The sequence below is a fragment of the Micromys minutus genome (assembly GCF_963924665.1).
Source record: "Micromys minutus genome assembly, chromosome: X".
In the NCBI taxonomy this organism is placed as follows: domain Eukaryota; kingdom Metazoa; phylum Chordata; class Mammalia; order Rodentia; family Muridae; genus Micromys; species Micromys minutus.
Genome location: NC_137970.1, coordinates 42897684 through 42917004, shown reverse-complemented (window position 1 = coordinate 42917004; position 19321 = coordinate 42897684). Strand labels below are relative to the sequence as shown.

Here is a 19321-nt window from a genome sequence, read left to right as displayed (position 1 = left end):
GAGAAGGGGGTTGGGAGAAGGAAAACCTTCATGGAGGCAATAGGAGGGGAGGATAGGACTAGCAGAAAGGGGATAACATCTGAAATGTAAATACAGAGAATATCCAATAAAAAAGCAAAGAAAAGAAATAAGAGGTTAGGGGAAAACAGGGTGGGAATCATATACCCAACATGTATGATTCCTGTAAGAATTGTTAAGAACATAACCCAGTATGTATATCTGTAAGAAAAAATTAAAAGTAAAATATAAAATACAAGTCACTGTTATTACTGGCAATGGACACTATAAATTTATTGTGTCATTTCTTCTGGTATTCATTTTCCATGAAACAAGCAAAATCAATGGGAATGAGGCAATCTGACTTTCTAATTAGCAACTCTGAAAGGCCTTGCTGCCTGAGCTGCCATGAGAAAAAGAAGTAACAGTCTAACATCCAGCCTGTCTATACTTGCACCAGCACCAACTATGCATGCCTCGAGACATGTAATCAGATTACAACTGATTATCCTGGTTCCTTCACTTACAGGTCTAGTCAAGACTATCTGAAATAGTTTGCTCCAATTGTTTTGCAATCAGAAGTCTTGATAAACCATTTCCACTGTAGTCAAACAGTGTCACTTTCTGTGAGAGGACAATACTAAGACTGATCTTAAATGTAGCCCAAATGACTGGGTTTGTTGTAAAATGAAGTTATGATTGCCAAAACAAATGGCTATGATTGGTCCAAATGCACCTCCTCAGACTATAGAATCAGGCAGCCTAGACTTACTTAGAAAGTCAACTGTAAGATATAGTACTTTTTATTTCTCTCCTGTATTGCTGCATTATTTCAAAGCAAACATTTCTCTCAAGAAGTGCTTTTGACTGATTTTTGTTATGTGGTCTGAAATTGTAGCAGGAAGAATTGGCACTGACGATAGTCTAAACTAATAAGTGTGCCTTCCTTGAGATAAACATTGATACCATAGGCCTTATACAGCCTGGTTTGTAGTTGAACAAGTTCCTGCTTTTGACAATAATTTGATACTAAGATCAGTGCTTGAGGGATGAATGATATACACATGTATAGCTTGAATACAGTATCATCCAGTGCCAACCACAGGCATTGTACAAACCTAACACTGCTTACTCATTACCACCTTTCCTCCATGTTGATTTGACCTCTGATACTGGGTACCTCCTGAACAGCCCAGCATGCATTTCTAAGAACCAAGCTACCAAGTACTAACTGGTGCTGCTTTCCTTGCTGTTTGACAATAGCCCTGAAGGCAGTCCCAGAAGCTGGTGCCATATTTCTAGATGGAGTTTCAAAAGGACTTTTTTGCAATCTGTACCTAGTTTGAGATCCCATCCAAGATTTCCAATACATAACACTGGGAAGTACCATTGGATAACTGAGTAAGTAACATTTGTAGAAGCCTTACACCTGCACAGTAGCAATGCCCAAAGGCCTGAATTTAACTAGCAGGGCTAACATCTCAGCTGCAGAATATCTGATAGTTCCAGCCAGAGTCCTAAACATCAGCAGAAATCACGAGGATTCTGTTTTCAGTGAGAAGAGATACCCTATTCTTAAATAAAAACTACCAAGCCCTATGTCCAGTCTCTAAATAGAGGTGACTCACAAGCAGCAGCAGGGACCTCCAGTGCACCCTGGCTCCAGCATATAGAGATTGATACCACAAGATTTTGTAGAAAACAATGATAGCTGAAGAAGCCACTGAATGGTTTGAAGGTGGTCAGTTCAGAAAGAAGACATGAAATGGAAGTAGAAAGCCTGAGAGAGTGGGCTGAAAGAAGCCACAGGAAAGAACTGATGGAGTCTCTTTAGCAATCGAGGTCCAAAGAACTCCTAAATCTTTAGAGTCAAGAGCCTTCTGATTCTCAACCAAGATACATAAAATTAACTGTAGCCAAAGGCCAAAATTCTATATACTCTGTGCTACTAAGTGGCCTAGTGTCTAAAGCCAGTTTAAGGACTGCAATATAAGAGGGTGGTACTTCTGTTACTTCTGTTTGTTACCAAACATGGAAAGAAAGCAAAGCTGCCTATTCATGAATTCCATGAAGGTAGAGTGAACTGATCCCAATCCAGGTACTGTATTCCACCTTCCAGTCAACCCAGACCAGTCTGTTCAATACTCCCTTGCTTCTTTTCTAAACCATCCTTGTATCTTTCCCACATTTTGCCCCAGTCATCTCCCAAATGTCATCTCTGTGAAAGAAATGCCATTGTCAGTGACCCAAGGAGTTGGAAATGAGGTATAGCAAACAAGTTAAGAACGAAGCTTCTGCTTTAACTTGGTTCATATATAAAAGAAAGAATTCTGGAGACATTCCTACGAAAGGGTAGCCATGAACTCACCGCACACAGCCTCTTTTCCCATAAATTTCTCTCATGGGTATAAAATTTTTATACCCATGCTCAGATTAAAAGAAGAAAAAAAAGCAAATAATTGATTAAAAAACAGAAAAGTCATTTCAGTTGATGAGGAACTGGTTCAACCTGGGCTCTTTAGGCTCTTTCCCTTCTAAACGTGGCCATGTGTATCAGTGAGAACAATTTCAATTCTACTTGAAACATTGAAAATATGACTTAAACTTGCAAAAGGCTGGCCACATAGTGCAAATAAGAAAGACACACAAAGTTGGTTAATAATAGCAATTGCATCTAGGCAAATTGTAATCATCTAAGTAGAGATTTCAAGGAGTATAACAGGTATTTGGGTAGGTGTAGGGACAGGAGCTTTCTGTCTCTTACCTTCCTGGCTCTCTCAAACTCTTCCCAGTTCTGCCATCATGCCCTATTGGACCATAGTCCCATTGAATCTCATGGGCCTCAATGAAGTACTGACGAACTTTGCCTGTGAGCTGGTCCACGGGTGGGTCCTTGGAGCAAGAGTCAACCTTATAGAAGGCCTGCATGCCACCTGGAAAAAACACATATCTTTCTCTTTCTACTGGTAAGATCCCCACTTAGAGTATATACTCTTCTTTTCCTTGTTTTGCCTTTCATCCTCTTCTAGTCTTTTCACTTCTATTCCCAAATGTGCCACTTTTCCTGATTCCTTAAGATTCTGGATAATAGAGTGAACCCAGGCAGTCACTGACACATTTACTAGATATCATCCATGTATTTGCAAAATATATATATATGGCAGCACCATCATAAAAAATTGAGTCCAGAGATCTAAGTTTAAGCCAAATATGGATCAATATCTATAAGACCTTAGGTAAGGCTTCAGTCTGAGCACATACCTTTTCTAAATGAAGACAATGAGGATGTCTACCTCAGGAGGAATGTGTATCAAGTCTAAAAGAAGGCTACATTATCTATAAACTGGGAAGCAAGAAAAATAATGAACCACTTCCCATACATGGAGATGAAGCTTTATATCTGTAGTTTTCAGAAAATTTAGTTTGTACATATTCTCCAAATATGGATAATAGTACATTGAATCATAATAATAACATGTTTCACTTATCTACATTTCTTTAACTCAGCTTCATTAACGTTTTTTTGTCTCAGAAAATCCTAAGGAGACATTTACACCCATATTAAAAGCCTGAAGTATAAGGAAACACAAGCAATACTGATTTTTTACTTTTTTATTTTATTTTACCTTAAGGGGTATTAATTGAGCTAGAGACATGGCTCAGCAGTTAAAAATCACTGCCTGCTCTTCCAGAGGTCTTGAGTTCAATTCCCAGTATCCACATGGTGGCTCACAACCATCTGTAATGGAATCAGATGCCCTCTTCTGGTATGTCTGAAAGCAGCTACAGTGTACTCATATAAATATAAAAAAATCTTAAAAAAATATAAGGGCTACTGATTTCTGATGAACACATATATCAATTATTGTGCCAAGTGTTCTACATTCTGTCTTCATCTAAATTTCTAAGTACCTGTAAGAAACACTTTTACCTCCCTCCTTCAAGTTGGGAAGAAAATAAAAATCTGAGAAGTTAGGTAACTTCTCCAACATTATAGATAATAACTTACCTTCTAATTACAGAAGTCAAGTGCTCATTTTTTCTGGCCACATTACTCCCTTGGAAATTTTTAACTTAATATTTCTGAAATTTCAGTAAAACTTTTTGAGGTAAAAATCATCATTGTTCTCCTCAAGACTTACCAGAGTGACAGAGAACCAGGATGTGAAGTCATGCTGTCTTGAATTCAATGCTCATGCTTGTTCTGCTATTATGTCACATCCCTAACCCCAGGAAATATCTATGCCCTTTTCCCAAGCACCTATGATGCCAAGGACAGACTTCAGTCGCTGGAGCATGTGTATCAATCCAACCACCCAAGAATCATTGTCCTACCAGTATATATAGATTCCTACCTGTTCTCATCCACTTTCACATAGTCACATGAGACTTTCCCAATACCCCTATAATTCATAATATATCAAATAATTCTAGAAAGTATGAACTAAGCTATCTAGAGAATATTTAGATGAGGTATAAAATTAGAAAGAAACTTACCCATAGGTGTGCAGTGAATATTTCAATAAACCTCAAAACCTCAAAATCACGTGTCTAATGTTCTTTCCATTTTCTTTTACATCTTTCTTTGCAACAATGCCCCTCAAGATGCTACAACATTACTTTAACCACTTTCTTTCTCCAAAGTCTTCCAGACTAACTGCTGCTGTGTCCTTACTGTGGGGTCACTAATCACCCACACTACACCATGAGTTGCTTATTCTTTCATCAATCCATATTAAACTAACTGAAAATACTTCTGAATCCTATCCCTTAACCTTTTCAGAAAAAAAAAATGAAGTTTAAAACTGTCTATTTATTCCTAGGTAATTTTGTGTTAAATTTTATTGGGAAGATTAAGCTCAATTTTTTTCTAAATTTACCCAGCATGCTAATGGCAGAGGGAAGAAATAACATAAATATCTCACTTCAGTTTACTTATTTATATCAATAATCCTAAAAGACCTACTAGATAGATGGCTCCCAGATAGAAACCCTGCTTTCTACTGACCATTAATGGCATTTCCCTCATATATTCCAATCATGAAAATGTTAGAACGTACTTCTCAAGTGGCTGTTCACTTCACAGCTAATTAACCATGTTCCAGGCTTCTGGGGCACCATCTCAGCAGTCACAAAGGTGGCTGGAAAAATGTGAGCAACATCAGTGTGGTGTCCACGGATGGTCAGCATCTGTCCATGGAAGAAAGCTGTATGGACATCTATTTCATTGCCCATGCCAAACAAGTGCCAGGCCACATGCTTCTGTGCACACATGCTCAATTCTGGTAAGTTTCCAAAGACAAACCCATTGATTGCTGCAGAAAAACAAAATCAGAAACTAGGAAATGACAGATAAATGGTAAAAGTCTTACCATCTGACAGTAAGAGTAGATAACATTCAAATGAAGTTACAAAGAGCACACTGCACTGAACATATGTTTTATTTCATTTAAACGTTATGAATGATTAAATTAGTAGGCAAATATCATTAGTCATATTCAAAAAATGAGAAAACTAAGACATAAAGAAGTGAAGTTTCTTCTAATAACTTCTAAGTTATTTCTATCTAAGAACTATACATTAGGTAATAAAAAAAATCAATATTCTAAATCCAGCCATCTGAGGAAGTTCTATGAGATGTTTTCCAATCAATTCGTTCCTTTCTGACTAGTTTCATTCTGAAGTTTCCACAGTGATACATTACCTGACTATCAAGGCTACTGTAATCTATTTTTATAAAAACCCAAGATAAATTTAAACTACCTAATCTACATTTTATATCTTTACAATGATATTTCAGTTCAGGTTTTGACTTTGGGTGTAATCCTATAACCTAGCAAATATCTTCCTTCATTAACAAAACCAAAGTCAGAAGATAGTTATATATATATATATATAACTAAAATCGATTCTCTGCTTATGACTTGGGGTTCTGTACTTTTATCTTTAACTTAATATAATAAATCCTTTTTTAGTATAATACAATTATTCATTGCACTCAGATTGCTGACCCCAAATATATGAATATCATCTGCATAATGTGAGTAGGAGGACTGTATCCATGCACTCCCCAGTTAAAAAATAGATCTAGGCCAAAAGTCCAATATAAGCAAAATGGTGAATTTCTGTAGAAAATAGATAATTCTGTTATCTTGCAACCTTTTAAAACCAAGGAAATATTAATTACTTTTATGAGTGGACAACTCATCCAGTTGCTAAATATATTATATATGATTCATAATCAATAACCTTCACTATTCTGCACTATGAGAAAGATAGCCTTAATGGCAAGGACACAGCCTACATCACTGGAAAGATAAGAAGTGAGATTTAGACAAAACTTGCCAGTCAGAGAGCTGATCTCCCAGAAGCACTTTCACTCCTAAGCTCACAGGTGCAACCTTACTTTCTCTCCACTGACTGTCTAAAGAGAGACCCACCAGAAAGTCACAGAGCACAGAAATGGCAGGGCTCCCTAAGACAGGACTCTTCAGGTCTCCATCTGCGCCCAGAATCAGGGCTGTCCCAATGCCACTGGGACCCAAAACCTGCCTGCAGAGAGCTGATCTCCCGGGACCACTCTCACCCCTAAGGCCACAGGCACACAGGAGGAACAAGCTCCAGTCGAAGACAGCAAGACCAACTAACATCACTGGTAACAAGACATCAAGAGATAAGTGCAAGAACCTAAGCAACAGAAACCAAGACAACCTTGCAATATCAGAATCCAGTTCTCGGAGCACAGAAAGTAGTGGATATCCCAACACACCAGAAAAACAAGATTTGGAAGTAAAATCATACCTCATGATGATGAGAGAGGGCTTCAAGAAGTACATGAGTGACTCCCTTAAAGAAATACAGGAGAACACAGGTAAAGAAATAGAAGATCTTAAAGAGGAAACACAAAAATCCCTTAAAGAGTTACAGGAAAACACAAACAAACAGGTAAAGGAATTGAACAAATCAGAACCTAAAAATAGAAATAGAAACAATGAAGAAATCACAAAAAGACACGACTTGAAGTTAAAAAACCTAGTAAAGAGATCAGGAGTCATAGATGCAGCACCACAAACAGAATACAATAGACTGAAGAGAGAATCTAAGGTGCAGAAGATAACATAGCAAGCATTAACACAATAGTCAAAGACAATACAAAATGCAAAAAGCTCCTAACCCAAAACATCCAGGAAATTCAGGACACAATAAGAAGACCAAACCTAAGGACAATAGGTATAGAAGAGAGTTCAGATTCCCAACATAAATGACCAGTAAATATATTCAACAAAATTACAGAAGAAACTTCTATAACTTAAAGAATGAGACACCCATGAATATACAAGAAGCCAACAGAAATCCAAATATATTGGACAAGAAAAAAATTCCTCCTGTCACATAATAGTCAAAACACCAAATGCACAAAACAAAGAAAGAATTTTAAAAGCAGTAAGGGAAAAAGGTTAAATAACATATAAAGAGAAACCTATCAGAATTACACCAGATGTTTAAACAGAAAGTATGAAAGCTACAAGACCCTCAGCAGATATCATACAGATTAAGGACAATATAAATGCTAGCCCAGGCAACTATATCCAGCAAAACTCTCAATTATCATAGATGGAGAAACCAATATATTCTAGAACAAAAACAAATTTACACAGTATCTTTCTAAAAACCCAGCCCTACAAAGGATAATAGATGGAAAACTCCAACATAAGAAGGGAAAATACACCTTAGATAAAGCAAGAAAGCAATCTTCTTGCAGAAAAACCAAATGAAGATACCCACAAAAATATAATTCTACCTCTAACAACAAAAATAACAGGAAACAACAATCACTATTCCTTAATATCTTTTGACAACAATATACTTAATTCTACAATAAAAAAATAGACTAACAGACTTGATATGTAGACAGAACCCAGCACTTTGGTACATACAGAAAACTCATCTCAGCAACAAAGACAGACATGCCAGAGTAAAGGCTGAGAAAATTTTGTCCAAGCAAATGGTCCCAAGAAACAAGCTGAAGTAGCCATTATAATATTGAATAAAATTGACTTTCAACCAAAATTTATCAAAAAAGACAAGGAAGGACACTTCATACCCATGAAAAGAAAGAAATATCAGGATAAACTCTCAATCCTGAACATCTATGCTACAAATGCAAGGGCACCCATACTCCTAAAAGAAACTCTACTAAAGCTCAAAGTATATATTGCATTACACACAATAATAGTGGGAGACTTCAACACCCCACCCTCATCATGGAAACAAAAACTAAACAGAGACACAGTGAAACTTACAGAAGTTATGAACCAAATGGATTTAGCAGACATCTATAGAATATTTCATCCTAAAACAAAAGAATATACCTTTTTCTCAGCACCTCATGGTACCTTCTCCAAAACTGACCATATAGTTGTTCACAAAATGGGCCTCAACACATACAGGAGCTTAGAAATAATCCCATGCATCCTATAAGACCACCATGGACTAAGGCTGGTCTTCAATAACAACAAAAAACAACAGAAAGCCCACATAAACATGAAAGCTAAACAATGTTATACCCAATGACTTCTTCAAGGAAGAAATAAATTAAAGACTTTTTAGAATTTCATGAAAAGAAAGGCACAACATACCCAAACTTATGTGACATAATAAAAGCAATGCTAAGAGGAAAACTCTGAATGCCTCCAAAAAGAAAGTGGAGTGAGCATACACCTGAAACCTGTAGAACAAAAAAAAAAAAAAAAAAAAAAAAAAAAAAAGCATATATACTCAAGAGGAGTAGACTGCAGGAAATAATCAAATTCAGAGATGTTCAGAGATGAAATCAACTTAGTAGGGGAAAAAAGAGAACTATACAAAAGTCAACCAAAGAAGGAGCTGGTTCTTTGAGAAAATCAACAAAGTAGATAAACCCTTAGTCAGACTAAACAGAAGGCACAGAGACAGTATCCAAATTAACAAAATAAGAAATGAAAAGGAAGACATGACAACAGAAACCAAGGAAAATCAAAAATGAGCACATCCTACTACAAAACATATACTCAACAAAACAGCAAATTCTGGAGCAAATAGACCATTTTCTAGACAGGTAAAAGATAGCACAGTTAAATCAGGATCAGATAAACATGTAAAGAGTCCCATAATCACAAAAAATTGAAGCATTCATTAAAACTCTCCCAATCAAAAAAAAAAAAAAAAAAAAAAAAAAAAAAAAAAAGCCCAGGATCATATGGGTTTAATGCAGAATTCTATCAAACTTTCAAAGGAGACATAATACTAATACTAATACTCTTCAAACTATTTCACAAAATAGAAGCAGAAGGAACATTACCCAAATTGTTATTCAAAGCCATAATTATGCTTATACGTAACCAAACAAAACCCTACAAAGAAAGAGAACATCAGACCAATCTCCCCCATGAATATTGATGCAAAAATACTCAATAAAGTTCTTACAAACCAAATTCAAGAAAGCATCAAAACAATAATTCACCATAATCAAGTAGACTTTATCCCAGGGATGCAAGGTTGGTTTAACATATGAAAATCCAACAACCCAATCCACTATATAAACAAATCAAAGAAAATAAAACGTATGATCACCTCATTAGATGCTAAGAAAGCATTTGACAAAATTCAACATCCCTTCATGTTAAACGTCTTGGAAAGATCAGAAATTCCAGGCCCATATCTAAACATAGTAAAAGCAATATACAGCAAACCAGTAGCCAACATCAAACTAGATAGTGAGAAACTTGAAGCAATCCTACTAAAACCAGGGACTAGAGAAGGCTGCCCACTCTCCCCCTAACTATTTAATATAGTACTGGAAGTCCTAGCCAGAGCAATTAGACATCAAAAAGACCAAAGAATAAAATTGGAAAGGAGGAAGTCAAAATATCACTATTTGCAGATATAATAGTATACTTAAGTGACCCCAAAAATTCTACTAGAGAATGCCTAAATGTGATAACCAACTTCAGCAAAGTGGCTGGATATAAAATTATCTCAAACAAATCAGTAGCCTTGCTCTACTTAAAGGATAAACAGGCAGAGAAAGAAATTAAAGAAATGACATCCTTCACAATCATCACTAATAATATAAAATAACTTGGTATGACTCTAATCAAGCAAGTGAAAGATGTATATGATAAGAACTTCAAGTCTCTGACTAAAGAAATCAAAGAAAATCTCAGAAGATAGAAGATGGAACGATCTCTCATGCTCATGGATTGGCAGGATTAATACAGTAAAAATAGCCATCTTGCCAAAAGCAATCTACAGAGTCAAAGCAATCCCCATCAAAATTACAACTCAATTCTTCAGAGATTTAGAAAGGGCAATTTGCAAATTCATTTGGAATAACAATAAACCCAAGATAGTGAAAACTATTCTCAACAATAAAAGAATTTCTGGGGGAATCATCATCCCTGACCTCAAGCTGTATTATAGATCAAGCATGATAAAAACTGCATGGTATTGGAACACAGAAAGGCAGGTAGATCAGTTGGATAAAATTGAAGATGCAGAAATGAACTCACATACCCATGGTCACATGATCTTTGACAACGGAGCTAAAAACTTTCGATAGAAAAAAGACAGCATTTTCAACAAATGTTGTTGGTTCAATTGGTAGTCACCATGTAGAAGAATGCAAATCAACAAATTCCTTGACCAAGCTCAGGTCCAAGTAGATCAAAAAATTTCACATAAAACCAGGTACACTAAAACTAATAGAAAAATATAGTGGGTAAGAGCTTAGAACACATGGGAAATTTTGATGAAAAGAATACCAATCTTTAAGATCAAGAGTTGACAATTGGTACCTTATGAAGTTGTAAAGTTTCTGTAAGGCCAAGGACACTGTCAAAAGGAGAAAATGACAACCAATAGACTGTGAAAAGATCTTTACCAACCCTACATCTCATAGAGGGCTAATATCCAATATATACAAAAAACTCAAGAAGTTAGATTCCAGTAATCAAATAATCCTATTCAAACATGGGTATAGACCTAAACAAAGAGTTCTCAACTGAAGAATGCTGAATGTCTGAGAAGCAGCTAAAGAAATCTTCAACATCCCTAATCATCAGAGAAAAGCAAATCAAAACAACCTTAAGATTCCACCTCATACAAGTCAGAATGATTAAGATAAAAATCTCAGGTGATAGCAGATGCTGGCAATGATGTGGAGAAAGAAAAACACAGCTCCAGTATTGGTGGGATTGCAAGCTGGTACAACCACTCTGGAAATCAGTCTGGTGGTTCCTCAGAAAACTGGACATAGTACTATCTGAGGACCCACCTAACCACTCCTACGCATATACCCAGAAGATAGATGCTCCAATATATAACAAGGACTCTTTCTCCACTATGTTCATAGCAGCCTTATTTATAGAAGACAAAAGCTGGAGAGAACCCAGGTGTCCTTCAACAGAGGAATAGATACAGAAATTGTGGTATATTTACACAATAAAGTACTACTCAGATGTTAAAAACAATGACTTTATGAAATTCTTGGCAAATGGATGGACCTAGAAACTATCATCCTGAGTGAGGTAATTCAGTTACAGAAGAACACACATGGTATTCACTCACTGATAAGCAGATACTAGCCCCAAAAGCTCATAATACCAAGAAACAATTCACAAACCTTATGAGCTCAAGAAGAAGGAACAACAAAATTTGGATACTTCAGTCCTTCTTAGAAGGGAGAATAAAATTCTCACGTAAAGAAATACAGGGACAAACAGAGGAGCAGGGACTGAAGAAAATATCATCCAGAGACTGCCTCATCTGGGAATTCATCTACTCACTATTGCTGATGCCAAGAAGTACTTACTTACTGGCAGGAGTCTGTATGCCTCTTCAGAAGCTCTGCCAGAGACACACTGATACAGAAGAGGATACTTGCAGCTAACCATCAGACTGAGCATGAGGACGCCAATGAAGAAGCTAGAGAAAGAACTGAAGGACCTGAAGTGTTTGTAACCCCATGGGAAGAACAACAATATCAACCAAACAAACACTCCAGAACTCCCATGTACTAAAATTCCAACCAATGAATACACATGGAAAGACCCATGGCTCCAATTGCATATGTAGCAGAGGATGGTATTGTCTGGCTTCAATAGGAGGAGAGGCTTTTGTTCCAGTGAAGGCTCATTTTCTCAGTGTAGGGGAATGCCAAGGCAATGAGGTAGGAGTGGGTGGTTGGGAGTGGGAACATATTTATGGAACCAAGGGGAAGGGAGGGGAGATGGGGGGGTGGGAAAGGGGATAACATTTTAAATGTGCATACATAGAATAGCTAATAAAATGATTATAAAAGAGAGATTTGAGTTGTTCTATTTTTTTATTTATAGTGTTAAGATCCTCAATATTTTCAGACAAAACAAAAAATTTACATGTCCTTGGTCTTTCCACCTACTCTAGGTCTTTGTAAGTATAAAAAGTATCACAATTGTGAATTGTTATAACAAATACTAGGCCCAGTGAAATCTTTCCAGAAGAGCCTTGATTGTCACAATGCAGCCACTTCCTCCTAGCTCACCATGCATCCTGTTGCTGTCTTGAAACGCTTCATCTTCTTTGTCCACTGAGGCAGGTTCTGAGCAATAAGTAGCAATGTTGTCATCAAGGTGCCAGCTAAGGTTCTCATCTATCACACTGAAGAGGAGGAAGAAATTATGGTCCACATCCTTCCTCTGAGGTGGGGAATTACCATCCAGAGTCCCTGCACAAGCATAAAAATTATCCTAGATAATAGGCTACAAGGGTTTCTCATAAGAAAAAATAGGAAGAGAGAGAGGATAGGGCTGTATAGATCTGGCAACAATAGAAAACATTTTTGATGCTAACTTTTACTTTCAAGTTTGCCCGGTGAACCTATTACCTATTCATAGATGGGGAAACACCCATCTCAGAATAATTTCCTCCCATCATCCTTCTCTGTATCTTAATTCCTGAAATCCTACGATCTTCAAACATGATTACTCTTTGAGAATAACCATTTCAAATCAATCAGTCAAATCCATTCCTAAGTTCTTATCATTTACCTTTCTCAAGTGTGTGCTGGCTGCCATCATCACTAATTTGAATTTTAGAAACAAAATAAGAAACAACAGAAAAGTAGTGGGGTTGTTTGTTTGTTTTTTTTTAAGGCAATTAAATATACACATCGGAAAGAGAGTTTGACAGGCTAACAAATAGGTATCACTCAGGTTGCTACTCAATACGGTATTGGTTCAAATATCTCACTGCTTCCCAAAGATGTCCCAAATTATATCTTATGGCTTGCTGTGTGAATAAGTACCTCTTTTACAGGTGATAAGAGGTCCAATAAGACCAGTTGCAATGTCTCGTGGAGCATCTACATGAGAGTGGTAAATCCAGGTAAGGCATGCTGGGTCTGCTTCAGTGGGTGAATGACCTTCTGGAATACTCCAGTTATAGACATGGCTGCCCCCAGGGGGAACAGAATCATCAGCTTTCAGATACCCAGAGGAACCATCTGGGTATAGTGAACCTACAAAATAAAAATGTCCATGTCCAGTACCAGTTAGGAGGAAAGCAGATATAGATTAAAAAGAAGACATGAGTCAGTAAGGTCACTGAGTGGGTAAAGGCATTTACTGAGCTAGTCTGGTAACATGAGCTCAATCCCTGGGATCCATGTAAAGTCAGAAGAAATCAACTATCTCCACAAAAGTTATCATTAACATGTATACAGTGGCATTCACACACACCTCACACACATTTCACATACACATAAACAATAATAATAAATTAAATTACATTGCAAAATATAAGAGATATGTGGGATACTTAAGTCAAGTCCTGAGGAATATTATACCCTGAGGTTCGATACTACAGTGTTCCTCACCCCATTTCTCACATCAACAATAGGCAAAAGAGAGAAACAAACCATTGTACATCATGCACTAACTCTGGATCTTACAATAATTCTGCACCCTCTTCTCCATCGATTCATAAGCCCTGGGGGATGGGATGCAATATAGATGTCCCAATTAAATCTGAACACTCCTCAGTTCCTAAATCTTTGCATATTGATCAGTTGTAGGTGTCTGTATTTATGGCCACATACTACTGAAAAACCTTCTTTGTTGGCTTTAGAGATGTTTTCTGGGCACCAGAAAACAAAGTTCCACACATGAATTCACAATGGCATAAACTTAATGCATAAGATCAACAAAAGATCAAACCAAGCAAAATGCAAGCACAGATGGAGTGGGGGATAATCATAAAGTTCTACCCTTATTAGAAGAGCTAATGGCAAATGATGGCTTCTGGGAAATGAGAGTCTATTTTTTTTTTCAGAACATGGCCTCTAAGAGGTTACTGATGCTCCAGTTAATGGCCCTCCATCTATACACATACTGGCAGCACTAAGTGGAGTATTGAGGTGACTTTAAGAAAGAGTTCGTGAAGTTGGGAAGAAGGAATAACTGTGAGGATAGGGGAGATATTGGAGGAGAGGCGATGATGGATAAGATGTAAATTTGATAATTTACTTTTTAAAACACAAAATTAAGTAAAATTAAAAAAACTAAAAGAATTCGGAGGAAAATGGAAATCACTTGGGAAGAGCTATATTCGGAAAAAGTCATGACGGTACAGTTCTTTTAACACTCAGAAGTTGGAGACTCTCCAGCCTGTGTATATAAGGAGACCCAGTCTGAGGGTATGGGAACTCCTACCTTTCAAGCACTCACTTTAAAATGCACACAGCCTACAATCAGCTATAATCTAAAATCAGTTTAATGATCAGTGGGCTTACTTTCTCACTGTAGAGAAAATAAAACTGAAAGTAATTTTAATTCTTTACATTAAAATATTAACACTTCTAATAATTTTGACATAGTAAAAGGTGTTGTTTGATGGTTTGATACAGGAAACTCTTTACCCTACTTTCTCTTCCTCCTAAGTGCTAAAATCACAGATATGTATCACCACAGTAATAGTCACTTTGTATGATTAACAAAGTGTTATTAATGTACATATACATCATATATATCATATACATACACATAATATACTACCCTAGAATGCCATAGAACACCAAAATTTATTCTTTCTATCTATGACATTGAATTTTTAGTAATCTCTCCCCATTTCTTATCTTTTTCTTTGCTATTCTCGATGTCTATGATGAGAACTATTTTAGATTCTTCTCCAAATTACACAGTGGATGTAATCAGCACTGATATTAGCACACAACCATGTTTAAGCTGAGTAAAGGTTTGTTATGGCAAATCAGTAAGTAAGAATAAAGTTATCTAGTTTCACCACTTACACAGGATGTGTGCTTGGTCACATAGATGACAGATACATAGGCAGGAAACACATCAGGATGTATGTTTGCCCATGATTGAATGAATGGATGAACTACATAGCCTTGTGGGTTTTGTCATTATAAGCCACTAACTAATGTAATCTGAAGAAATAATTTAGTAATCCCTAGTCAGTCTCCATAATCCTGAACAGTATTTAATACAGCTTGCTTCAAAATTTACAAAGGAAGAAAGGAAGGAATGGATGAAGGAAGGAAGGAAGGAAAGAAGGAAGGAAGGAAGGAAGGAAGGAAGGAAGGAAGGAGAGAAGAGGAAAGGAGAGGATGGAAGAGAAAAGAAAGGAAATGAAAAGAGCTGTTTTGGGTTGGGTATGATAGTATTCAAGCACTCAGGAGTCCTAGGAAGAAAAACCATGAGTTCTAAACTATCCACAAGCACAAAACAAGATTCTGTTCAAAAGACCAAGAAAAAAATGTTGAGAGGGATAACTCTTCCTCCTAGCTCTTCTTTCTCAGAGAGCCATAAAGGAAAATCAGTACTTTGTAGAAATATAAGAAAGAAAAGGTAGGCTGCTTTACCTTCTGAATCCTTCTCATAGAAAACACCATGAGGGTGAATGGTATAAGGCCGGCTGGCAAAATTCTTCAGATGAATCAGGATGACATCCCCCACCTCAGCCTGTAACAGTGGTCCTAGGAAGCCCAACCAGGCAGGCTTGGCTATTTCATTGGTGTATGTGCCATCACTGTATTCCTTATAGACAGTCTTCTTGTAATTACTCCCTATCCTGTTTTTGTCAGACTTTAGGAAGCTGGAAGCCACTCTAAGAAAATACAAGACAAAATTACAACTTTTCTACCATCCTCAAACAACTAGAAGTTTCTTCCCCAGAGAATGCTAAGGAAAGAATAAAGGAATTAGATTACACTTGTGAAAATATAATGTGAAGTAGAAAGTTGAGGCATACAAACTTGCTGAAATTTGAGCAACTTTTAGCATCCAAAGAGTCACTCTTACATAGTACAACCAAATATACAGTGACAAAGCGATAACTAGCTGTATATAACAACTCTTTTTAAAGGTCAACGCCTCATTCATGTAACCTTTAGCATCGTGCTGCTATATACAGAGAACAAAGGTCATGACCATAGGTTTAGGAGGAAGGCCTCATTGGATTAAATGCCATCTGCTCCATTTTTCAGATTTTTGAAACATTGGACAACCTGCTTTAACTTCTACATACATAATTTCACCATCTTCTGAATAACTTCAATGTATACAATCTGACCATCTTCCAAATGAGGATAATCACAGGATTCGACTTAGAAAGTTGTTATGGTGACAAAAAGAATTTTATGTTTTAGGTCTTAGGTGTTAAAGTGCACGGTTAACATGCCTTAGATCTGATTCTTAGAATCATGAGAGAGAAAAAGTAAAATAAAACTTCAGGAAGGAATTTTTAGGATAGTAGCTGGAAAACTACCAAAGTTCAGTGCTATTACTTGAAATTACTAAGGTGAGTAATTTTTTTTACTCTTTCAGAGCAAATTTAATAGAAGAATTCTGACTTCAAAGCTGGATGAACAGTTTGTAGCAAAAGACAGCTTATGTTAATCATATACTCCAGTGTTAGAGAACACTTGGCCTACAATATATGAGGTTTTAAGGTTTATACCAGGACTATGAAAACAGAAAAAAATGGGAGTTGTTAGTACTTTAAGATGGAAAACTTTGGGCTTTAGAAAGATAAATGAACCACCATTGCAAAAGAAGCTATAATACATTTATTTATTTTCTTTTAACTTTTGGTAAAGCATCAACCAGTTTCTAAGATCAAGAAATGTTAAGCCTTCCCATTGTTAGGCAGGCTGAAGCAGCAAGATTTTCATGAGTTCAAATACAGCAAAAGTTACATAGTGAGTTCCACAATACCCTGTCCAAGAGTATAGTTAATACGTCTCGGAAAGTAGGAAAGATAATGAAAGAAAAAGAGGGGATGGGAGGAAAAAAGAAAGAGATGGAAGGAGGAACAGTGGACCAGAGGATATAGTGTACAAAAAGAAGAGAGGAGGTGAAGAGAGGAGAACAGAGCAGAGTGGAGAGGAGCAGGGGAGGGGAGGGGAGGGAAGGAGAGGAGAGGAGAGGAGAGGAGAGGAGAGGGGAGGGGAGAGGAGGGGAGGGGGAGAAGAGAGGGAAGAGAAGTAACTTTAATGTGAGGGGTATGATGGTTAAAAACAGAATCAAGTACATATTCAGTTTAGAGATATTCAAATCCCCCCACCCAGCTCCTCCATTTACTAGCTATAGGATTTAGATGAGTCACTTGACTTTCTTGAGCATGTTTTCTCATATATGAAATCAAGGCAGCCTATGTTTGCATGTTACTCAGTGGCAGAATGTACAAGACTCTAGGTTCTATCCTTATATCACAATATTGATGATATACATATTAATTTTTATAAAGAATTTTCTGGAAATGGATGACATATTTGTAGATGTATAGTATGGCGCCTCTCCTAGAGCTCTTGTCTACAAGCTCTCTGTTAGTGTCATTTCCTTGCTTGTTAGACTTTTTCACATATCTAGAATTAGGGTAGTTCTACCAGGACACAAAAGCACAATTTTACTATACATGTCTTATAAATATCACACACCTTTTTTATTTAAAATAACCTAAATAGCTGTTGATAGATTGGTATTATAAATCCCATCAAATGCAAAGAAATATGTACTCATAGAAATCTAAAAATGCTAAGGTGTTTCATTGCTGAAAAAAAAAATTGGGATGGAATTTGGATCCTAAGTCAAAAGTCAACTTTGTTTTCAAAACACCTGTTGTTTCGTGTGAGCCAAAGAGACTGGAAGCTGGGTGCTATGATACCCTAAGAAAGGACCCCCAAAATCTAGCACTTGAACTGAATTTTTTTTCTCTTTCTTCTCTCTCTCTAATAATACATGAGATGAAGCCTACCTGTCATTGTTCAGAGTCTGATTTGTGATGACATTCCTTCCTTTGGGAGCATAGTTCCACTGCATATCCTGGATGCCCAGGTAGTAGTTTCGAATGGCCCCGTCGGTTGGTAGAGACCACAAGGTGTGCAGCAACAGTAAAGCCCAGAAAAGATGGCCTGCCTTCATGGCCCACAGTACTTTGAGAAACAGGGAATGGAATTTGCTGGTTTGAAGGAAAAAATATAAAAAGAGAACAAAGAAATTTTGCATATGTCTGGAAAACTGTAGTGGCAAGAAACAAAGGAAATGACTGAAAAAGCAAAACACAATTAACCCAAAATTTTAGTTGTTGTCATTTTTGTTCTGTATTTTAAACTCATTAGATTCCTTTCAGAGCAACAAATATCCAGTGGACTTCCTATACAGGCTATTAGAGAATAAAGTTAAAAATTCACCCATACTACTAATCATGTATCCCTTCTTCAGAAGAGAAACCTGAATTCTGTTCATTCAGCAGTAAGGAAGAAAGAATGGACTCTGACCCTCTAACCAGGAAACAGTCATCAGAATCATGATTGAACTATACTGACTGACTTGCTATCTTAATGAACTTAGTCATTTTTCCTTTGTCTATTTTTCCTTAAGCCAAAAATGACTCAGAGCTGCTACTTCCCATAATCAATAAATCATATTCAGAAACATGTGAGAAAACATCAAAAGACATTTGCTGGAATATTCATAGACGCAAAATGAAGCCTGCCAAGATGTCAATCAATATTGAAATAGTTGACTAAATTGCACTCTATTTACACAACGAAATTCAAAATGTCAGAAATAATGAACAACCTAAGACTATGCACAACACAATGGGAAGATTGGTAGATTCAACTCTAAAGAAAAACACAAATTATACATATTGTATAATTTCATTCAGGTAAAGTGCAAATTACAGAAAATGAATCTGTTCTATTAAAATTAAGGAGAGAGGTGAAAAAACAGCTCAGTTGTATACTACACACTGAATGTTAGTTCCTGGGTTCCTTCCCTAA

At 36.7% G+C, this 19321-nt stretch overlaps 1 protein-coding gene across 10 annotated transcripts in view; it reads right to left on the bottom strand.

Moving 5' to 3' along the window:
- The window catches only part of HEPH (hephaestin), a gene marked incomplete at both ends in the record, with an annotated part of 92293 nt that extends 73835 nt beyond the window's left edge, over positions 1–18458 (bottom strand). For all 10 annotated transcript variants that reach the window (XM_080910704.1, XM_080910706.1, XM_080910710.1 and 7 more), the window contains 6 exons: positions 2762–2930; positions 5058–5312; positions 12560–12742; positions 13322–13534; positions 15899–16143; positions 18292–18458. In XM_080910704.1, the coding sequence (XP_080766830.1) occupies positions 2762–2930; positions 5058–5312; positions 12560–12742; positions 13322–13534; positions 15899–16143; positions 18292–18458 (1232 nt within the window). The remainder of the gene's footprint in view (positions 1–2761; positions 2931–5057; positions 5313–12559; positions 12743–13321; positions 13535–15898; positions 16144–18291) is intronic.
- Between the last annotated feature and the right edge of the window lie 863 nt (positions 18459–19321).